General features: G+C 41.5%; 1 protein-coding gene across 9 annotated transcripts in view; it reads right to left on the reverse strand.

Moving 5' to 3' along the window:
* The window catches only part of LOC311062090 (NACHT, LRR and PYD domains-containing protein 12-like), a gene marked incomplete at its 3' end in the record, with an annotated part of 437,600 nt that overhangs the window by 308,445 nt on the left and 103,897 nt on the right, over nucleotides 1-25,258 (reverse strand). For 8 of the 9 annotated variants that reach the window (XM_084080884.1, XM_084080889.1, XM_084080886.1 and 5 more), the window contains one exon: nucleotides 11,976-12,152. The exons of the other annotated variant lie outside the window; for it this stretch is intronic. In XM_084080884.1, coding sequence (XP_083937010.1) covers nucleotides 11,976-12,152 — 177 coding nt within the window. The remainder of the gene's footprint in view (nucleotides 1-11,975; nucleotides 12,153-25,258) is intronic. 9 annotated transcript variants of the gene reach the window in all.

Genomic DNA, 25,258 nt, shown 5'->3' on the forward strand with positions numbered 1-25,258 from the left:
TTGTTTTGTGTTTGTCTCATTCCTAAGACAATAATTTAATGACCGGTGGAAAGATGCTAATGTCTCCGGTAGGAGACTCAAAGTTGACATTTTGAGTCTCCTACCGGAGACTCCGCCGGTCATCAAATTATTGTCTTGGAATGAGATGAAAAATAAAAAAATCTCCATGAATTCAAGTCTCCATGGGGGGTGTAATCCATAGAAAAAAGTCATTTTGGGGGTGAACTATCCCCTTTAATGTCATTTTAAAAACATTTTAAAATAGTGAAAATAGCCGATCTACAAGCTCACAACGTGTCAGAGATACAAGGTTTCTGCCCGACGACAACACAGTAAAATGTGAGTCAGAATGTCCTAAAGCCTCAGGTGAGAAGTGACTTCTGTGAGAAAATGTTTACATTAAGTTTATGTGAAATGACATCAATGTGGAAAAGTACTCAAATGTTTTACTTAAGTAAAAGTATCAATACTGCAATGTAGAAATACTCTGTTACAAGTAAAGGTCCGGAATTCAAAATGTACTTGTGTAAAAGTACAAAAGTATCGGTATTAAAATGTACTTAAAGTAACAAAAGTAGAAAGTACTCATTATGCAGAATGTCCCATTTCACAAGTTTTCAAATGTATACATTGTATAAAAATAATTTGAAAATAGCAGATCTACAAGCTCACAATGTGTTGCATGGAGACGCATTTTGAGCTTGTAGATCGACTATTTTCAAATGGCCGAAATGTATATAGGGCTGTTACTGTAGTTAATGTGTGTTTTGTAAGAATAATCAAAATCCTCCAAGTAACTAGTAACTAAAGTTTTCAAATAATTGTAGTGGAGTAAAAGTACAATATGCCTTTGAAATGTAGTGGAGTAGAAGTAAAGTAAAAAATACCTCAAAATGTTATTTAAGTACAGTACTTGAGTAAATATACTTACTTTACACCTCTGAAAATACTTGAACTGGGGACCCCCCAAAATAATCATATTTGAACTGGGGACCCCCATACTCCTATTTTAACTGGGGACCCCTACGGACAAGCACTTGTCAGGGTGGGGTAGTTGTAGGAGTTGAGGTATTACATTTAGTTTGACTCGGTTCCACATATAAATATTGTGAAAATAGTCGATCTACAAGGCTCTGTGAGCTTCTAGATATATTTTATAGTATATTTATAGCCGATCTACCACTTACACATCGCTATTTTGTAGATTTTTGTAGATATTTCCACAATATTTGACTATTTTTTTGCATAATATTTGACAATTTGGCCAATTTGGTATTAAAAAGGTCTTAAAAGTCCTTAAATTGTAACATTATAAATGTGCAGATACCCTGTATACACTTATACTGTATGTTGGTTCGTTTACTGTTGAGTGAGAAAACAATGTTACACATTAAGATAATCATCTGGGGACCCCCCACAATAATTTGGGGACCCCCCTGGGTCCCAGTTTGGAAACCACTGTGTTACATAGAAAACATTCAGCATCTATAAGTTAGCAACACCTCACACCATGGTGTGAAGCGTTGCTAACTTGTAGATTGGCTATTTTAATTATTTTTGAAATATGGAGGAATTACAAGCTGATTTACAAGCTCACAACGTGTCACGATGCAAGGCGTTGTGAGCTTGTAGATCTCCTATTTATTATGTACATTCTATTTTTTTATGTTTTTCTGTACTGCAGTATTTACATCTACAAGCTCACAACATGTCACAATGCAACATGTGAGGTTGTAGATCCGCCATTTTTGAAGCCAATCTACAAGCTCACAGCCTGTCATTATGCAAGGTATTGTAAGCTTGTAGATCGGCTATTTAATTTATTTTACCACAACCCAATCTGCAAGCTCACAATCTGTCACAATGCAACTCGTTGTAAATGTATAGATCGGATAGTTTTGTATTAGAAAAATAGCCGATCTACAAGCTCACAACAATTGCATATCGGCAATTTAATTAATTAAAAAGTACACAATATGAGGTGTTGTGAGCTTGTAGATTAGCTTTTTTTTTTTTTTTTTTTTTTTTTTTAACTATAAATCGACTTCAAGCTCACAACGCGTTATAATGAGACACGTTGTGTGCTTGTGGTATTTTTCAAATATAGTCTAAATACAAATTCAGAACCCGTCACAATGTAACCCATTTTGAGCTTGTAGATCGGCTATTTTTACCACATTTTCTAATATAGCCGATCTAAAAGCTCACAACACATCATGATGTGACACATGGTGAGCTTGTAGACGCTCTATTTTTATTTATATCAATTATTGATAATCTACAATCTAATCTGCAAGCTCACAACCTGTCACAATGTGACGAGTTGTGAGCTTGTAGATCCACTGTTTAGAAAACGTAAAAGTCCATATAAAAGTTCATCACACGTTAAACAACATACTGTGAGTTTATGTTTGGAATACAGCTGATCTACAAGCTCACAACCTGTCACAATGTAACTCATGAGTTTGTAGATCTTTTACTACTTTTGAGTTTTAAACAAAAGCCAAACTATACAAGCTCACAACGTGTCTCAATGTGATCCTTGTGAGCTTGTAGATCGGCTATCTTTGTTAGTTTGATATATTGAGGTCTGAGGAAGATCCAGCAGGCTTTAAACATCACATTCATGATGGTAATAAACCATTTAACTTATGGATCATAGTTATTCCAGTGCAGAGTTCTGCTCTGCATCTGGCTTTTTAAATTACTTTGGATGAGCGTGATCTTCTACTTGTTGATGTTTGAAATAACTCACTACCTGTCACATTGCAACATGATGTGAGCTTGTAGATCGTCTGTTTTTGAAATTTAGTAAAGGCTCACAACGCAACATGATATGAGCTTGTAGATCGTCTCACAACCTGCTGTGCAAGTTCTGATCAGCAATTTTTATTTATTTGTAATAGTCTATCTAAAAGCTCACCACACGTCATGGCTTCCTTTAGCCGGTATTTAACAATTAAATGTAATATTTAATTGGCCGTTAATTATAAAGATCACAGGCCACCGTGGCCGATTGGGAAAATGCTGTTATTAGACTATTTTATGTCTGTCTGTCTGCAATGGATAAAGTTGGTGACACACATACATTGCAGGCAAGTAATGAACCTTCCTTGTACCATCATTCATGATGACATAATTAACATTAACAAAACAAAACAAAAGCTAGGTTTTGCATATTAAGGTTGAATGAGATGTAGTGCCCAAAACATATATTAATGTGTTTATACTGTGTGCATGATAGAGTAGATAGATATTACTAGCCCACTTCATTTTTTGGCCGGTAAAATATAATCATGTCAGTCAAGGTGGCCGGCCCAAAAAGTGCCTTGCGGAAACGTATTGTGAGTTTGTAGATTGGCTCTTTTTATATTTGAAATACAGCTGATCTACAAGCTCACAACCTGTCTCAATGTGACTCGTTGTGAATTGTTAGATTGGCAAATTTTGTTTCAAATATAGCTGAACTACAAGCTCACAACGTGTCTAAATGTGACACATGAGCTTGTAGATTGGCTTTATTCTAAATATTGCCGATCTACAAGCACACAATGTGTCACAATGTGAGGCGTTGTGAGGCATTGGGTCTCATTCACTAAGCTCAGGTCCTCACATATTTTGTACTTATGTGCATATAGACCCCTTAACAGACGACGTCATACTGGCTGCGTGCAGCCAGTATGCGCGCAACGAAACCCATTATATCAGGTCTCGTTAGGACGCGTCTCACTAGCCAACACACACAAGAGGGGGTTGGGGTGTGCTGAAACCAGTGCACCCCGAAACAGGTTGGGAATTGATTGCGTGAAACAATCACCTGTGCGTCCAGGCTCAATGTTAGTAAACAAATAATTGGTCTATACGTGACTTCCCACGTTAAGTATTCGTTCGTATACACAGACTTATGTCTCAAACCTTTCATATATGTTATTACATGAAAAATCAATGACAATAGTGCCAAACCTCAAATAATGTTTTTATGTGCCCAAAATGTGTCAACACATTAAAAAAACATATGTCAAAGATCTATTGCTTGGATGCATATGGTAGACATGATGCAAGTTCAACCAAGTATTTCTTTTCAGTTGACACATTTAGAGCTGAATTATTAGGTCCCTCTGTGTGTTTTCCGTTTCTGCAAATGTGGCCACAGTTTCACATATTGGACTTTCATGGCAACATGTTGCGCTATTCATTTATATTATTGACCACATCACATCACACTTATGTCTTATGATCAGATGAGGATGCAGTATGGATGAAATCTGTGCCCATAATATCCATTCACCATTCTGACGTAGGACAGGATATGTTATTAATCCTAAGGACAGGTTTATCCTCAGTAATCAATAAAGTGTGATCTGGTCCATAATCGGATCTCTGCGTTCCTGGATTCCAGCTTCAAACTGTTACCTCAGTCAAATGTGAGCATTATTTAATAGAAAAGGCTTCTATAATACACTTTCCACGTTTTATTAACCTATTATTTGGTGGTGGGGTTAAACATTGTAACTTCTTATTCTCATTATGAGATCATTACTTTATTAACGTTCAGCTGATCCATCGTGCGATCGAGGGACTCACTTCCAGACAGAACAGATGTACAAGTTGTCAATGTGGTGCGACTTGACGCGTTGTGATTTTGCAGGTTTTTTTTTCTTCACGTGGGTTATTTCTGGTTGCCTTTTATGGTGTTAAATGGGGCGTAGAACAATACAAAGGATCTACACGGGAGCACACTAGTGACTTTAGAACACAACTGAGATACACCTGTGATACGCACAAATCACAGCTCTGAACCCTCTTTCATGAATCACATGTCAGAATTGACTTATCCCAATATACATATGTTATTTATGACCAGGATATAAACCTTATTCATGACCAGGATATACACCTTATTTATGACCAGGATATACACCTTATTTATGACCAGGATATACACCTTATTTATGACCAGGATATACACCTTATTTATGACCAGGTTAGTGAATGACGCCCATTGTTTCTCAACCCACATGACCTTAGTTTTCTGAAAAACTTAAATGTTTTATTCAAAAAAATAAAAAGATTCATGTTGCTATATACATAGAAACATCTAAAATGACACAGATGCTTTCCCGGTTTTAAAGGTATAACAACGTATAGGCTTTTCAGGTCTTAATGGGTTAAGGACCGGGCCAAGAGCAAAGAAACCTCCTGAATTCCCTGGAAGCTCTACTGAAGAGTTTTCAGGACAGTATCGGGGGAGGGGCAACCCAGTATAAAACAGGGTATAAATGTTAATGTGTGATATTGACACAGACAGACAGATACTCACATTTTGTAATGAGTAGAGGTTTAAGCCAATCTTCTCTTCCATGTTTCACTCTGTAGGAAATAGAACAACAATGCATCAATGTCTAACTGTCCAACAGAACGTCTCCACTACCTGACACTACAGTGTTTCTCCTATCATTATCTTGGCCCTGCAGCCCATCCAGACATACTCACTGCTGCCCAGTTTGGATCTCATCACCTCCTCAGACTCCACCTTAACCCCTAGCACTCCACTCTCCTTTATCCCTTCTTAATGCAAGTTTACTATGCAGATATATCTTGTTCTTAATGCAAGTTTACTATGCAGTTATATCTTGCAATGCAAGTTTACTATGTAGATAGATCTTTTTCTTAATGCAAGTTTACTATGTAGATATATGTTGTTCTTAATGCAAGTTTACTATGCAGATATATCTTAGATATGTCTTGTTATTTCTCAACCACAAATGTACAGAATGTTATTTAGATAGCATGTTGTTTAGACAACTGAAAATCTCCTGATAGATGCTGTGTTGACTCTGGACTTGATAAAACACAGTGGACCAACACCAGATTGCATGGCACCCAAAATCATCACTGACAGTGAAAACTTCACACTGGAGTCAACACAGCATCTACCAGGAGATTTTGGAAGACTTTGTGCTTCCGTATGTTGACAAGCTTTATGGAGATAAAGCTTGGGCAGGACTTCCACCTGCCCAAAGAGCCAAAACTACTAGTAACTGGTGTACTGACCATGGTATTACTGTGCTTAACTGACCAGACAACTGACCTGACCTGAACCCCACAGAGAATAGATGTTGTATTGTCAAGAGGAAGGTGTGAGACACTAGACTCAAAAATACAAATGAGCTTAAGGCTGCTATCAAAGCAAACCTGGGCTTCCATAACACCTCAACAGAACCACAGGCTGATGAAATCATTTGTTCAAAAGTAGCCCAGACCAAGTATTGAGTGCACAGTCTAACATACTTACACACATATATATATATATATATATATATATATATATATATATATATATATATATATATATATATATATATATATATATATATATATATGTATGTATATATATATATATATATATATATATATATATATACATACATATATGTACACATATATATAACACACATATATATATATGTGTGTTAGATTGTGTATATCAATCTAACATCGATACATACATACATGTATGTATGTATGTATGTATGTATGTATGTATGTATGTATGTATGTATGTATGTATGTATGTATATATATATATATATATATATATATATATATATATATATATATATATATATATATATACACACACATACATATCATCATAGGCATCCGTCCGTCAGTGATGACGATGGGTTGCGCCTGAGGGGTCAATTTCTCTTGCAGCGGCGACTGTGGCTGACCAGCCCCACTCTGGAGTGACAGTCTCTGTTGCAATTGTCGCAGACGAATGGGGAAGGGTCTGGTGCTGGAGTGGGGGCTGCTTCGAGCAGTTTCCTCTTCTGCCTCTTCACCTGCAGCAAGGAGATGTGCCTCTCCTCAGCAAGGCGAGTTCCTGAAACGACAGTCCGCCTCCAAGCACCACAGTCTTTTGCAGCTTCCTCCCAGTTGTTGTGGTCAATGCCTGCCAGCTTCATATCACGTTTACAGACGTCCTTGAAGCGCAAGCGTGGGCGACCAAGAGGTCTGGAGCCTGTTGACAGCTCACCGTACAGGACAGCTCTGGGGAGCCGGCTGGGGTCCATCCTGTGGACATGGCCAAGCCACCTAAGGCGCTGACTCAGCATGGTGAACATGCTGGTGGAGTGAGCACGTTCCAGAACTTCTGTGTTGGGAACTTTATCCTGCCAAGAGATTTCCAGGATGCGGCGTAGGCAACGCAGGTGGAAGCTGTTTAGTTGTTTTTCATGTCTGGTGTAGGTGGTCCAGGCCTCGCTGCCATACATCAGGGTGCTGACGACACAGGCTTGGTAGACCTGGAGTTTTGTGCGCACAGTTAGACGGTTGTTTGACCATACTCTTTTTGACAGCTTGGCCATCACTGTGGCGGCTCTTGCAAGACGGGTGTTCAGTTCTGTGTCGAGTGACAAGTCGCTGGAGATTGTGGATCCAAGGTATGTGAAGGTGTTAACACATTCCAGAGTCTTATTTTCAATGGAGATGGAGGGAGAAGTTTCAGCATCTTGGCCCATGACATTGGTCTTCTTAATGCTGATGGTGAGACCAAACTCCTTACAGGCAGATGAAAGCCTGTCCATCAGCCCCTGAAGCCCAGTCTCATTGTGGGATGCTAGTGCTGCATCGTCAGCGAAAAGCATTTCCCTCAGGAGGACACTGGTTACCTTGGTCTTGGAACGCAAACGGGCAAGGTTGAAAAGTTTGCCATCCGCTCTGGTGTGTAGGTACACACCTTCGGGACATGAGCCGAATGCAACAGACAGTACGAGCTAGAAGAGAATTCCGAAGAGGGTTGGCGCAAGAACGCATCCCTGCTTCACACCACTGCGGATTGGAAAGGCCTTTGAAGTTTCTCCTTCCCAGCAGACTGAGCCCTGTGTGTTGTCATGGAAAGACTTTATGACGGCAAATAGTTTTGGGGGGCAGCCGATCTTCACAAGCAGCTTGAAGAGACCATCTCTGCTGACAAGGTCGAAGGCCTTTGTGAGATCAACAAAGGCCAGATACAGGGGTCTCCTCTGCTCCCGGCACTTCTCCTGCAGCTGCCGAAGGGTGAAGATCATGTCCACCGTAGATCTTGCTGCCCTAAAGCCACATTGTGACTCGGGGTAGACACGCTCTGCAAGGAGGTGGAGTCTAGCGAGGGCGACACGGGCGAAGACCTTCCCAACGATGTTGAGCAGGGAGATTCCGCGGTAATTATTGCAGTCACTGCGGTTTCCCTTGTTCTTATACAAGTTGACGATCTTGGAGTCACGCAAGTCTTGAGGGACAGCTCCATCCTTCCAACAGAGGCAGAGGAGGTCATGAAGGTGCGGCAGTAAGGAAGGTTTCCCAAGTTTGATGACGTCAGGTGTTATCCCGTCAGCACCTGGGGCCTTTCCGCAAGCGAGGCTGTCAATGGCTTTGCTGAGCTCCTCCTGTGTGGGTTCCTTGTCAAGCTCCTCCATGACAGGCAGGTTTGCAACTTCATTCAGAACCTCCTCTGTCACAGTGTTCTCTGTAGCGTAAAGGTCCATGTAGTGCTCAGCCCATCTTTCCAACTGCTTGTTGCGGTCAGTGATGACTTCACCAGACTTTGATTTGAGTGGTGCAGTTTTCTTGATGAACGGGCCGGTTGCTTGCTTGATCCCCTCATACATGCCCCTGATATCTCCTGTATCCGAGGCAACCTGTATATTTGAGGAGAGCTCAAGCCAGTAGTTGTTTGCGCAGCATCGTGCCATTTTCTGGGCTTCGCTCCTAGCCTCTCTCAAGACGTCAAGGTTCCTCTGGGAGGGGTTCTTCTTGTGCTTGAGGAAAGCGGTACGCTTAGCCTCTATAACTGGCTCCATCTCTGCTGCACTAGCCTCAAACCAGTCTGCGTTCCTTCTCGTTTTCTTTCCATATGCTACAATGGCTTGGTCATAGATGGTGTCACGTAGGCAGTTCCACTTGTCCACAGCACACTGCTGGCTTGACGCACAGAGTTCTTGGTCGAGGGAGGAGAGGAAGCGCTGTGTGACAGCCGGGTTGGTAGAGCGGCTTGCGTTGATGCGTGGACGGGCCTTCTGCTTGGTGTGATGGATCTGCTTTGGCTGTAGCTTGACCTTGCTGAGGACTAGTGCGTGGTCTGTGTCACAGTCAGCGCTGTGAAACGTCCGTGTGAGATGTACACTGTTAAGTGCCTCTCGCCTCGTGATGATGAGGTCAAGCTGGTGCCAACGTTTAGATCTGGGGTGTCTCCAGGAGACCCTGTGCAGAGGCTTTGTCTGGAACAAGGTGTTGGTGATGCAGAGCTTGTGGTAGCAGCACAGCTCTAGCAAACGCTGACCATTTTCGTTTATGTTCCCCGCTCCAAAGTGACCAAGACAGTCTGGCCAGGATTCATGGTCAGCACCTACCCTGGCATTGAAGTCTCCCAGAAGGAGCAGATGCTCATTTTTCGGGAAGGTGTTGACAGCCGCATTGAGCTCCACGTAGAACTTATCTTTTGACTCTGATGGTGAGCAGAGAGTCGGGGAATAAGCACTCAACAGGTTGGCTGGCCCGCTACTTGTGGATAGGCGAATTGCAAGGATCCGCTCAGAGCCTCCTGTCGGTGGGTTTATCATGGGAAGCAGAGTGTTCTTCACAGCAAATCCCATGCCATACTCTCGGGTCTCCTCTGCACTCTTGCCCTGCCAGAAGAAGGTGTAGTGTTTTTCCTTCAGAGAGTCACAGTCAGCGAGACGTGTCTCTTGGAGGGCAGCGATGTCAACATTTAGTCTGTGGAGCTCGCGGTCGATGATGGCTGTCTTTCGCGAGTCATCGATGTGGTCAAGGCTGTCCGAGAGCCCTGTGCGCATGGTTCTGACATTCCAGCTTGATACTCGAAGAGCTGGTATCTTCGTTTTCGTTCTCTTCGTTTTCATCCTGTTTTTCACTAGTTCAGTATTGACGTCCACTAGTTGAGCTTTACCCCATGCCCCGCCAGGATGACGCTGGCGCTGGGAGGTTGGCACACGTGGCGCCCCATTCTCTTCGCCAGACGGGTAGGACTTTGAACCCGTAGACTGCAAGCTTCCGTGTTGTTTCCTCCCTCCAGGGGGAGGCTGGAGTGACCTCTCCATGGCGCAAGCCTGGGCAGGGAGTATGGAGATCCTGGGTTGCCCAATCATCAGAATCCCCCTCTCGGCCGTGCTGGTGTGATCCAAAGGAAAGCAAGGCAATACATCTGGCATCAGCTTGGCTGCAGGAGCTGCCGGCAGGAGGTCAGCAGTGACACGCAGCCGCCTTGGGGGCTCCACTCCTGATTATCTGTCTGGGTTTACTCCCATAGCCTTTCCTTCTCCCAAAGGTACCACAAAGCAGTGGGGGGGGGCGGGGGGGTACTATTTAACCCATAGGTGGGGCAGTGGTTGGCGGGTGCCAGGGCGTGTCCAAACACCGGTGGGCCTGCGCAACTCGCCTCTGGGGCCCACTGCTGCTCCGAGATCCCCTCCAGTTTAGCCTGAGACCGCAAAGTCCCAGTTACCGTATGTGGCCACGAGGAGGCACTACAGGAGTCTTGGCGGTGGAGAGGCTGTGTACCGGCAAGAGGAGGCTTACGCACTCGGCTCCTCTTTTCACCCCCACAAGGAGGGCTAGCTGAAAAGCAGAGAGTAGCAAGCAGGAGCAGCATGCACTAACTACAAGCACTTCTACACACTACTGCACTGACGCATCACACACACCCTGTGTGCAAGCACACTCACACATACATACAGTATATACATATATATGTATATGTATATGTATATGTATACATATATATATATATATATATATATATATATATATATATATATATATATATATATATATATATACATACACACACACACACACACACACACACACACACACACACACACACACACACACACACACACACACACACACTGTACTATCCAACATGGACACAGCCCAAGTCTACTCACATGCAGTTCTCCAGAACTGAATCATTCACCATGTTGAGGCTCAGGTCCAACTCTCTTAGGGAGGGATGAGAGTTTACAGCTGAGGCCAGAACTTCACAGCATCTCTCTGACAAGCAGCACTGACCCAGTCTGAATGAAGAATGAAACAACAGATCAAAAAAGAAAAAAATAATACACAAAACATGTTATATATACATTATTCCTGGATTGAGAACCTGGACCTGGCCGTGATGGACTGTCAGGGTTTTGGACTACCCAAGAGGTGGAAAGGAAAAAAAAATACAACAAGAATACAACAAAACAAGAAAGAAAATAAAGACAGATTCTTAAGATAAAGTTCAGCTCACTTGTTCCACGATAGTTAATGCATTTGCATATTTTAATACAAGGCTGTTACTACCATCAAACAATCATTGCAAGATCATCTGAAAATTGCTACAAATGAACAAGGCTATCCTAATGTTTCTCACAAATGTAATTTGAAATGTTTGAGGATGTTCCTGCTCTCTGTGTCTCATAGGTCTTTGTCAGGTATTGCTTGAGTTTTTTGATCCTTTTTAAACTTTAGACCAAATAGACCAAATAAACTATATCAATGAGAAGTTCATCAACCCCAAATGTTTTCTCCATCACAATATGGTGAGTATTAGGAATTCAGATCTACAGAGTTCAGAAAGATGTTTCATAGGAAGGAGAAAAATACCACATAAAAAAATACCACATCCAAAAATACCATATCCTCATCTAGTGAAATCCCTACTCCTGAAATGAACGGTTGTACCCATTAATATCAATATAAATAATCAAAACTAGAACTTGTTGAAGATCTGACAAAATACATCCAACAACGATAGTGTAATTTTGTATACAGTATAAGCATGGCAGGACATGGTGGCAGGCTTGTGTTACCATGATATCAATCTTATTAATACATTCTCACCACAGCAGTCATAATATATTCACATAATACGGTACATAATAACACAGTATTGATAAAAACTAAATCAGGTAAGATACAAATCTGACCTTAGAATCTCCAGTCTACAGTGCAGACTCTTCAGTCCAGCTAAGAGCAGATCCAGTACTCCTGATTCCTGCAGGATGTTTTGGCTGAGGTCCAATGCTCTCAAATGTGAAGGATTAGAGCTGAGAGCTGAAGCCACAACTTCAACCTCTGTCTGTCTGAGGTTACAGCCAACAAGTCTGTAAATACAGATTAAATAAGAGACTATCAAAACAAATGATATCTAGTTCACTGTCATGGAAGTTAACTAAGAGATCTCCTACTGTATCTAGTTATGCAGACATAAACAGTTTAAGTATGATTAGAGAACAGGGAAGTAAACAACAGATGAAAAGTTAATGTAATGTAAGAAATCTGAGTAACCAAGCTCAATGTTTAAAAAGCCATCCTCTGTACACCCCTTCACTAATGGTGTGGTCCATTTATCATATGGTATGGTCTGTTTTCATGGTAGAATAACTCATAAAGAGGACACATATGAATAGTTTGAGGACTTGAGTTCTCCTGTTGTTCTGTGTGTACTAAGGTTGGGGTTGTCTGTTGGCGATTGAATGAGTCCAATTAATGTTGGTTACCACAGACTATTGATGAGTACTCTGGCTAATGCCTAGGCTTCTTTCCCCACCTTTGATGTACTTACATATTGTACAGTTAATATAAAACTACATTCTTTTTATTCAGGTACATTTTAGCTACTTTTTTTTTTGCCTATGTGTGTCATAGGCGCAGTGTCCCATGAAAAGGACAAGGACTGACAGATAGAGATCTCCATATATGGTCATATCAGTTGGGTGGCCCGAACCTCTAGTTTTACTAAATTACATTAATAGGATCTTAACAAGAGCAAAACCATATTTAAAACATTATCTTTAAACCTGGATCATCAGTAGGCTCATAGTGATTACACTGTGAGAGTTTTTTTGGAGTTTATATACTTTTCTTTAATACAGTTTTGCATTGGTTTTCTACCACAGCAGACAACGCGAATATTCTATATTGGTTCAGGAATGGAACCAAAAAAAAAAGGTCTGAGGTGGGGGGAGTGGCAGAGTGTGGAACGGTCAACACCACTAGACGTCACAGAAAGACTGAACAGAGGAAGAGAGCAATGTTCAACCAGTAGTTGAAGGTGTGAATTGAATAAAGAGAGAATGAGCAAATATATGGCATATTTACTATTTGGTGGAATTCATCATCTGATACACCTGAGTCGCGCACAAATCAAGGCTTTACACAGCCTTTCCTGAATCAGACGTGGCTCTTTATTTGAAAGCAAATCTACACTAAAGAATATAGCAGAAATGTTAAGAGCTGTGTGAATGAGGACCATTAAAAATAACAATTATCTTTTTTATTTTAACTACTGAGAGGATGGTAATGTCAGTGGGTTCAAACCACTGGTCTGGTGGGGGTAACCAGCAGGGCTTTTAGACTCTTAGTTTAGTTTTTACCCTGCTTTATTGTGGTCTGGCCTTTATTTGCACATACACACAATACCACTAATCACTATTTGAGACACAGACAGTTTTATTGGAACCTTTATGTCAACCTTAATTTCTAATTATTAATTCAAGGACCCCAATGGAGACAAGCCCGCAAGGACTTTTTTGGCCGGACCTTTTAGGCAAAAGCATTATAAATGTAACTGTGTTGTTTTACATTCTTTTGCCTAATAAAAATTTCAATCAATCAAAAATTATAGTGTTAGCTGTAATGTCACTAGGATGTTTCTATTCACTTGACTACTAACCGAGCCTTTCTGCAGTTCCTCACAGCTGGGATCAGTCTCCTTCTCCCCCCCTCTGATGTGTTGTATTTGTCCAGGTCTAACTCATCCAGAACCTCCTCAGACATCAGCAGCATGACGGCCAGAGCTGAACACTGGCTCCCAGACAGTTTCTCCTTTGATCCGTTCAGGTACAGTTTGATCTCTTGATGTAATGAGTGGTCGTTCATCTCCATCAAACAGTGGAAGATATTGATACATCTGTCAGGAGAGATATCATGAGTGTTTATCATGCTCTTTAGGTTGTTGATGGCTTCCTGGATGCTCTTTGGACTATTCTCTGTCTGACCCAGCAGGCCTCCTAACAGACTCTGGTTGGACTTCAGTGAGAGGCCATGAAGGAACCGAACAAGTAAGTCCAGGTGGCCATTTTTACTCTTCAGGGCTTTTTGCATAGCAACTTTCAGGAAGTCAGAGAGGGAGAAGGAGTAATAATAACGTTTCAGGAATGTCTTCAGTACCTTCCTGTTCTTCTTTGAGAAACAATGGAACAGGTAGACTGCGGCTATAAACTCCTGGATACTCAGATGAATAAAGCTGTAGACCGTTTTCTGGAAGAGCACACCCTCTCTTTTGAAGATCTCTGTGCACACTCCTGAGTACAGTGAGGCATCTTTCACATCAAGACCACACTCTTCCAGGTCTTCTTGGTAGAACAGGATGCTACCTTTCTCCAGATGTTCAAATGCCAGCCTGCCCAGCTTCAGGAGAACTTCCCTGTCCGTCTCCATGAGCTGATGTTGATTCACCTCATGTGTCTCATCATACTTCTTCTTCTTCCTCTTCGTCTGAACCAACAGGAAGTGGCAGCATATCTCAGTCAGGGTCTTGGGCAGATGTCCTGTCACATCTGTCCTCAACATGTCCAGCAGAACGGTAGCAATGATCCAACATAATAGTGGGATGTGACACAGGATGTGGAGGCTCCTTGATGTCTTCATGTGTGAGATGACTGTGCTGGCCTGTTTCTCATCACTGAATCGGTTCCTAAAGTACTTCTCCTTCTGTGGGTCTGTGAACCCTCGCACTTCTGTCACCATGTCGACACATGCAGGAGGGATCTGATTGGCTGCTGCAGGTCTGGTGGTTATCCAGAGGAGAGCTGAGGGGAGCAGATTCCCCTCGATGAGGTTTGTTAACAGAGCATCCACTGATGATGTCACTGTGACATCAGAAACAATGTCATTGTTTTTTTTGTTTTTTTGTTTTTTTTGGAACAATGGAAATCTGCTTTCATCCAGACCATCAAAGATGAAGCCAACTTTCCAGACAGCGAGCTGCTCTGCTGTGACCTTCTTTAATGTTGGGTGGAATTCATGGATCAGTGTGAGAAGACTATACTGCTCATCTCTGACCAAGTTCAGCTCTCGGAATGAAAAGGGAACCAGGAGATTTATATCTTGATTTTCCGAACCCTTTGCCCAGTCCAGAGTGAACTTACGCACAGAGAATGTTTTTCCAATGCCAGCGATGCCCTTGGTCAGAACTCTTCTGATGGGTGTCATTCTGCCAGGGAGGGGTTTAAAGATGTCACAGCAGGTGATTGGTGTGTCATGGAAGGTCTTCATCTTGAAAGCGGTCTCAAGCTGTATCACCTCATGTTGGCTATTAACCCCTTCACTCTCTCCCTCTGTGATGTAGAGCTCTGTGTAGGTGCTGGTGAGGGAGGTTCCAGAATCTTCTGTCATGTGGTCTGTCACATCATCAAGACTGTTCAAACTGATCTTATAATCATTCAAATCATCCTGCAGACTGACATCTGACATGAGAGAAACAAATATTATTTAAACATTCAGCACACAATTTGTTAAGAAAAATGTAGCAACACAAGACCAGTTGTTTTTGTCCAGAGTTGATAGTTGTTTAGCTTCATTATTTCCACTTAGATATTGATACGGAAACTAATTTGAACATTTAGTCTGACTATGTATTCTGCAATTTAAGCATTCCATTTATTAACATGCCATTTGAATTAGTGCAAATTCTGTCCAGTCTTACTGTGTCCAGGTGTGGTTTGACTGGGTGACTTCAGTCCAGGTGTGGTTCTGAATGTCTGTCCACACTGGGGACAGCCATAGTGTCCTGTTGGAGCAGACTGGTCCCAGTATGAGCTGATGCACTGTCTGCAGAACCAGTGTCCACAGCGGGTAGAAACTGGATCTGTCAGAACCTCCTCACACACTGAACACCTGGACGCCTGCTCTGTCACAACACAACCACTCCTCTTCCTCTCTCTGTGGAGATGAAGACAATGTATTACTATATAATAGTATTGTATTATATTTACACATAATATAATAACATGTATGTATGTATGTGTGTGTGTGTGTGTGTGTGTGTGTGTGTGTGTGTGTGTGTGTGCGTGCGTGTGCCCCCGAGTGACTGGAGGAAAATGCATGCCCCCCCCCCCCCCCACCCAATAAACCTTTTTTTTTTATATTGACACCAACAGTAGGAGTAGAACATAAAATGAATGCTGATCTTTTCTGAAGTTATTATAGGCGAATTTAGCGCCTATTTCACGTCGGGGTCCATTTGGTTCCATAAGTGTCCTCTTGAGGTTACAGAAACAGCTAAACGAAAGAAAGTCTGCAACACAGTTTTATACAAGCCTATGTAGTCTACTGGGGGTCCCTGCTTGATCTCTCTCTCAGCTAAGGGGTCCTTGACCTGAAAAACGTTGAAGACCCTGGACCTGGGTCCTGGATTGTATCATTATATACATTTAATCCAGTATGCTATTTTTATTTATTTATTATGTTTTAAAAACATAGACCTACAAGCTCACAATGCGTCGCATCCACGACGCGTTGTCAGCTTGTAGGTCTGCTATTTTAGGAATCAAGTAAGCTATAGCCCTTCTGTCGGCAGCAGACAAATAGCTGCATTAACAGTGAAAAGTTGTGAAGCAGAATTTGTTTTAAACGCAAGCAGTACACCCAGAAACGCCATTGTGGGTGTGTATATGTGTGTGTGTGTGTGTGTGTGTGTGTGTGTGTGTGTGTGTGTGTGTGTGTGTGTGTGTGTGTGTGGGGGGGGGGGGGGGGGGGGGGGGGGGGGGGGGCTAATAAAGCACAGAGGCTTTCTTTAATAACAAAATGATCTCAATCGCGAGGGAGAGCGGTCCGAACGGAACCGACAAAACATTCTAAAATACTGGACCCGGCCCGAAACGGGACCGAGGAAGACTGGACCCGTTCCGAAACGAACCGAGGTTAATCCAAATGTACTAAACCCGGTCTGACCGGGACCCGGAACTAACCACCATCTATCTAGTGGTTACCATTTGCGCCTGGCAATCTCTGCTTCTCACCCATTGACTTGCATGTTAAATGATGGCTTTTTCCCTTAAAAATAATCGATCATTTCAGGAGCAAGAGCTTCAAAATCTCTTCTAAATCTAGTCAACAAGGCCTGCAGTAGGCTATGCACTGGACAAATGTGCATGACATTATTTCAATAAACTAAAAACATGGGAAATGTTAAGAGGGAGTAATGGATACACAACGGTCGACTGTCACGACCGTCATGGATGAACTTCAACCTGGTGTTTACACTTTCTCCATTTATGGCCCGTACATCTACATAAACGTTCATATTTCAAATATAAATAGCTTATCCCATGGCGACGGATGTTACATGTATACGGACTCTCAAGTACCTGTATCATTCGTATTGTTCAATAAAAAGCATTTTAATCTGATCTGTGGCCATTTTCTCCACATGCTTTCAGCTGAGTGACCCTTTCGGTTGGTAGGTGTATTGCACTCCGATACATTATGAAAAAATGGCCAGTGATCGGATTAAAATGCTTTTCATTGAACAATACAGAATATACGGGTACTTTTGAGAGTCCCGTGCGTAATTGTAACATCCGTGGCCATGGGGTAAGCACTTTATATTTGAAATCTGAACGTTTATATAGATGTACGGACCGTAAATGGAGAAAGTGCAAACACCAGGTTGAAGGTGATCCTTGACTGTAACAGGAGTTTTCATGTACCACAGGCTACAGACTGCAGTAGCAGACGCAGTTAATAAATAGACAAACTAATTAATTCATTACTTAAACGTGCGGAATCCGAAACAGGCAGCGGCAGCGCTGTGATTCTGAATTTTGTTACGATTACGGTGATTAGTAGCCTATTATTAACACCACCTGGGCGAGTGAGTCGTGTAACTTTCCTGACGACAGAAACACACACACGCTGTTAAGAGAGAGAGAAAGAAAGAGCGAGCGAGAGAGAGAGCTTCCAAAGCCGAGCACAGCGCGTCTCCGCAACACAGACTGGTGTAAAGTCAGTGTTGTGTTCTAGTTTTTTTCCGAAGGTATACGATACGATGCGTACATTTACTCGAGTACTGTACTTAAGTACAATTCACAGTCACTTTTCGTCTCGCTGTATATATACATACTATATAAAAATACCGGAGTAACGCACCATGTAATAACGGTAACTGAGTTACTGAATTAAAAAAAGAATGTGTTAGAGTACTAGTTACTGAAAAAGATAACGGCGTTACAGTAACGCGTTCAACACTGAGCACAACATACTTAATTGCACAATGGTGTTGCGTGCTGTAAATAGCAGATCTACAAGCTCACAACGCCTCCTATTCATGACACGTTGTGAGCTTGTAGATCTGCTATTTACTGCGACACCGACACACTCCTAAGTCCTATAGCTGAGCCCAGCACTTGGGTGTCGGGTTACGATCTTGATATGATTTAACTGGGGATGGATGCTTTGTAGTTTGGAGATCGTATTCACTGGCAAGTACATGTTGCGTTTTGACGACCTCGGTCATGTCATTCACACCGCGGCTATCCACATACCCCCCACCCCCATTTAGTTTGCCTGGTGTAGCCACTTATAGGTGCATTACTTTTGGTAGTTTATAAGTAGGATGTATTTCATTTACTTAAACACTACACTAGTTATACAACGCCACCAATAGAACAGCCTCACTTGCTCTGCCTGTGTGTGTGTCTTGTGCGTGCGTGTGAGTGTGAGTGAGTGTAGAGGGGGAGGGGCGGGCCTTTAAGCGCTGCGAGAGAAACAGGACTGCCTCTCTCTCTGTCTGTAGTTGGAATGCCATTGGAATGTCTCTGACGGCGAATTGTGGGCGTGGGCGGGGCCAAGGTCCCTAGGGACAAAAACAGTTTATAGGGACAGAGCTCTAGCTCTCTGTCCAAAAATAGGAAAACTGTAGAACTATTTTACATTTAAAATTAGTTCTATGTAGATCCATGTTTATGCATTTCCACTTGTAGTTCACAGAGATCAGTGATCTTACTTTGTGTTTGAAGGTCCAGGTTCATTACTGAAGTTCATAGGGAAATCCATTGACCTGTCACTCTTCATAGACACACAGCTGGGTGTTGGAGACTTTTGTCTGTGGTGAAGACTTCTGGAATCATACAAATGATTGATTTGTGTGAGCGATCGAGAGACAGACAGTCTACAAGGAGACATATGTGAAGGGAATGAGTCGAGTTTTGGCAGCGGTCCAAACAACCTGTGGTGAGTTGGACAGTTGATTCTTGTAGATATGTGGCAACATTGTCTATAACGTGTCTTCTCAGACATATCACAACCGCTCGTCACTACTGCAAGTTTAACCGTCTGCACGGCTCAGTTTGTAGTTTACATCTATACATCTATAGTCAGCTACTGCTTCTACATGAGATCACATGAGATTAAATGGCATAAGGTGCTGCATTCGAGCAAGCCAGAGAATCTTAATGAAATTCTGCACTGTATTAAAATGTCATAGTGTGTGCATGTTGAAGATACTCTCATACGAGAATCTAATAAGATTGATGATGCTGAATGATGCTACCAGGAGATGTTTAAGATTTTAAAAATCCTGTAGTGTGAGTGAAGCTTTATAGTGTTGTGTATATTGTGTAGAAGGATTCGCATACTCTGTGTGTGGAAGTCCAGGTTCTTTACTGAAGTTAGGAAGATCATCTTTAGTCCAGTGACTCTTCATAGACACATTGCTGGGTGCTAGAGACTCTGGTCTGTGGTGAAGACTTCTGGAATCACATAAATGTTTTTATAATTATCATTTGAATTAAATAGACCGTTTGTTGCATAGATATCCCCAGGAATTATTTACAGTGTGAATGCAGAACAGGGTTTTCTGTACATTATGTCTGTCCCCTCAAAAGTAGACCAATCACAGCCCATGAGATGCATGACATCACAAAAAAGAACCAACTCAGTCTATGAAATACTTAAATACCTGGTGAACTTAAAGTGAAACTCATGAAGAGCATGATATTTTGATCACTGTTGATAATTTTATTCATTTTATGTTTTCATTTCTCTCTGCAAATATTAGTTTCACCAACATTGTTGTCTTAAAGCAATTGCTATTTCTATTTAGACAAGTGAAACAGACAAGCAGCCAGTCTGTACAATATGATTTCACCACTAAACACCAATCACATTTAGATTTGTGAGATTTCCTTCAGAAACTACACACGGCAACTGAAATGAAGTGAAAGCCAACTGACTGACCTGTTTATATTCCTACTGTGCTGTAGGCATACCTCACCACTGTTAGATTACCCTATCCTAGAATTCATGTCTCTACGTAGGTAAGAGTTTATTTTTTTCATCCCCAAAGGGAAATTAAGGTGTTTACAGCAGCTCTCATCATCAGACAGACAAAGAAAAAAGAGACATCAATAAAAACCTTTAGAATAATAACATCTCAATATTGTAGGTTGCCTTTTCTCAGACGCCTATTTTAAAGATAGTCCAAACACTACTAAGTAAAAGCCAGTGGGTTGATTTTAACATCCTCATCAGCCAGATGTAGATAGCGAGGAGGAGGAGTTTTACAATCGGTGTCATGTCACCCGACGGCGCATTATTCCGACGTCCCGTTGGTCCGACTGGCCTCATTATAACTAACCCTATCCCTAACCTCACACTATAACCTAACGTTTGTCAGACTACTGGGGCGTCTGAATAATGGGAGGTCAGAATTATGAGCGGACCCCGTACAATCGTATTGCAGCAATAGGAAAAGGTCTCGTATCACGCTCCTTATCACAATGTAGGTTTAACAGTCTGTTGCTAAAGGATCTTCTCTATCTTACCACAGTGTCATGTTGTTTCTACTCAATTTAAGATCTCTCACAAATAAAACCTCTATTATCAATGACTTCTTATCTGAAAATGAACTAGATTGTAGTTTAATGTTCAATGAGACTCACTTGGCTGAACCAGAGTGCTAACAAGGAGCTAATTGAGGCATCAAATCATTCACTGAATGACCTGTGTGGTTCAGATAAATGTAGTTCTATTATATCTTCTTGGTTTGACACCAGTTCAAATCCTAGCTGCTGTATTGTCAACAAGCTGGAGACATGAGAGTAATCATCTATTAGAACATGTATTCTAATGACATACAACTTGTTATCTATCAAATAAATGCCTGTTTCATGTCCATTTTTATTGTTTATATCATTGATTGTTCTGTATGTTTGTTTGTAAAAAACAGGAAAACTGTAGAACTATTTTACATTTAAAATTAGTAATATGTAGATCCATGTTTATGCATTTCCACTCGTAGTTCACAGAGATCAGTGATCTTACTTTGTGTTTGAAGGTCCAGGTTCATTACTGAAGTTCATAGGGAAATCCATTGACCAGTCACTCTTCATAGACACACAGCTGGGTGTTGGAGACTCTGGTCTGTGGTGAAGACTTCTGGAATCATACACATGTTTGATTTGTTTGAGCGATTGAGAGACAGACAGTCTACAAGGAGACATATGAAGTGAATGAGAGACGTGAAGTGAATGAGTGGACTTTTGGCAGCGGTCCAAACAACTTGTGGTGAGTTGAACAGTTGAGTCTTGTAGATATGAGGAAACATTGTCTATAATGTGTCTTCTCAGACATATCACAACCGCTCGTCACTACTGCAAGTTTAACAGTCTGCACAGCTCAGTTTGTAGTTTACATCTATACATCTATAGTCAGCTACTGCTTCTACATGAGATCACAAGAGACTAAATGACATAAGGTGATGCATTCGAGCAAGCCAGAGAATCTCAATGAAATTCTGCACTGTATTAAAATGTCATAGTGTGTGCATGTTGAAGATAATCTCATAAGAGAATCTAATAAGATTGATGATGCTGAATGATGCTACCAGAATCAAAAATTGTTTAAGATTAAAAAAAATATATCCTGTAGTTTTAGTGAAGCTTTATAGTGTTGTGTATATTGTGTAGGAGGATTCACATACTTTGTGTGTGGAGGTCCAGGTTCATTACTGAAGGTAGGAGGATCATCTTTAGACCAGTCACTCTTCATAGACACACAGCTGGGTGTTGGAGACTCTGGTCTGTGGTAAAGACTTCTGAAATCATATAAATGTTTCTATAATTATCATGTTAATGAAGAAGTCAATTTGTTAAATATTTGTTATTGTTAAGGCCCATTTTACAAATGTTTTGAGTTTTGCCCCACAATATTGCAGCAACAAGAAAACAAAACAAAACATAATACATTATTTATGATAATAGAAACAGTAAAGTTTGACTAAAAGTACAGTGGTAGTGTTGTGTATATTGTATAAGAGGATTGATATACTTTGTATCTGGACGTCCAGGTTCATCACTCTTCATAGACACAGATGGAGGCTCTGGTCTGTGGATGAGCTGTTTGTCAGTTCCCTCCTCCTCTCTCTCCTCACAATGACTCATCTTTGTTTTTTATTAAACCTGTCAAGATTACAGTCAAAATAGACCAGAAAACAGTAAGTGTTTGTTGCTTATGCACAATGCGCGCACAGACACACGCACACATCTAATACAGATAGACAGACAGACAACCAGAGATAACAACCTCACTCTACAACAAAGTATCACATGACCAAACTCCCCTGAGGTCACATGACTTTACTTAAACTGTGATGTGATTCTAATTACAATACATCACTAACATGATCTACTCACTGGTAATCAACATAGGGTCCAGGGACCCCGAGGACCCCTGGGGTACCTGGTCCCAATTTAGTTACCCAGCAAAATGAGGGTCATTGAGGGACAATGACCCTCAATGAGGGACATGTCATTGTTCCGACATTACTAACCCTATCCCTAACCGCACGCGGAGTAGTGGGATGACGGACTTGGGTGCAGTACGTTAGTCCGACAGCGCATTCCTCCGACAGCGCAGCGCTCCGACGTTTCAATACTAAACCCGAACCAAACCCGCACCCTAACCCTAACCGCACGTGGATGCCACATAGTCAGAGAAAAGGTCTGTCGGATTTTCGCATGCCTCCCGACGGACTTATGAGCAGTCAGCCAAAATGAGTACCAGTTTAAAAAGTTAAACCCTACTTTATTTTACGTTTTTTTTTTAAATAACAGATCCACAAGCTCACAACGTATCATATTGTGACTCGGTGTGAGCTTGTAGATCTGCTATTTTTTGAATAATGTTGACTGTGTTCTCTTATGGGGGCCACTGGCACAATGTTTTATGATTACAAATGCTCCTTGACATGAAGATGTTTCAGAACCACTGATCTATCTAACTCACATGGACTTCTGTTCTGCTCTTCTAAATATGTTGCTGACCAGTGTTGAACTCCAACTCCATCAAAGCGTGACTGAACTCTCTCTCTCTCTCTCTATGGGTCTGGTGCCAACACACGCAGGGAACACTCCTCTCCACACACACACACACACACACACACACACACACACACACACACACACACACACACACACACACACACACACACACACACACACACACACACACACAGGCTACAGAGATTATTGCTACAGTGTATTGTTTAAGACCCTGCAATAATCTTTATGCTTTGATCTGAAAAAAAATGTAGTCCAGACGGTTCAGTTGAATCAACACACTTACAGCTCTGTCATACTGGAGGAGGTGTTCTCAACAGGTCCTAGTGCCCCGCCCCCAGACCCATAGACAGAGACAGAGTTCCTCCTATGGTCGTAGCTCCAAACATTGGAACTTCCTCATTGAGATGGACAGATCATTTCCTCATTCCATTCTTACAATGAGAGTCTATGCTAGTGTCGTCACCCTGCCCTCTATTATGACACCATGTGACCCTGGGCACAGACATGGAAAATTACACCCTTACCTGACAGTGCAGGTACACACACAGTAACACATTGTGTGAGTCATTACTGTAAACTGGTTCAACTGTAAGATATGACACCATGTTAACTTGTTCTCACCTCTCCTCTGTATTTCTCTCCTCTGGAATGTAATGACACACACACACACACACACACACACACACACACACACACACACACACACACACACACACACACACACACACACACACACACACACACACAATATCACATGACCAAATTTCCCTGAAGTCGCATGACTTTACTTAAACTGTGATGTGATTCTAATTACAACACATCACTAACATGATCTAACTCACTGGTTCTCAACATGGGGTCCCTGAACCCCATCTTGTTCCCCAGCAAAATGAGTACCAGTTTAAAAACGTGAACCCTATTTCATTTTACGGCTTTTTTTAAATAGCAGATGTGCAAGCTCACAACGCATCAGATATTGTCTCGTTGACTCGTTGTGAGCTTGTAGATCTGCTATTTTTTTGAAGAATGTTGACTGTCTTCTCTTATGGGGGCCACTGGTACAATTATTTATGATTATAAATACAAATCAGTTTGTGGCTCCTTGACATGAAGATGTTTCAGAACCACTGATCTATCTAACTCACATGGACTTCTGTTCTGCTCTTCTAAACATGTTGCTGACCAGTGTTGAACTCCACTACCTTTTTACTAACTAGTATTGTAACTAATTACTTTCAATTCAACAACATATGTTACAATGACTGAGATTAAAATATGCTTCAGAGGATCATGTTTATTATGATCCAGTGATCTACTGTCACTCTAACCCAGTGGTCCTCAAACTTATCCCCCTGCAATTAACCTTTTCATCCACAGCATTACAATGTTATTCATATTATGGTACGTAAATATGTATTGTTAATACATAAGATACAGATAATATAAAATACAGTTTGTCACGAGGAAAACTTTACATTACAGGACAGATTGAAAATAACTTTGTACTTGATATTTAACCACTTGAACCCCAGCATCCGTATTCTGGGGGGAATATTCACCCAACAAAAATATCATATCTACAAGGTTGTGAGCTTGTAGATCTGCTATTTTTGGCAAAACATTTGGTGTAGATAGATTTGGTGAAGAACACACCAAGTACAGTGTAACTCAGGTCTGTATTACTAAGTGGTTAAACTGAAGTGATATTGATACATTCCAAATATGATCAAAGTATTCTGCAGCGTCCCTGGACTTATGTTACAACACCCTAGGGTGCCACGGCCCACACTTTGAGAAACCCTGCTCTAACCTCAGCACAGCAAGCCTTTAAAATAGCAGAGACATGACCCGCCCTATTCTACCTC

The sequence above is a fragment of the Gymnoscopelus microlampas genome (genome assembly GCF_963454915.1).
Source record: "Gymnoscopelus microlampas genome assembly, chromosome: 15".
Taxonomy (NCBI): domain Eukaryota; kingdom Metazoa; phylum Chordata; class Actinopteri; order Myctophiformes; family Myctophidae; genus Gymnoscopelus; species Gymnoscopelus microlampas.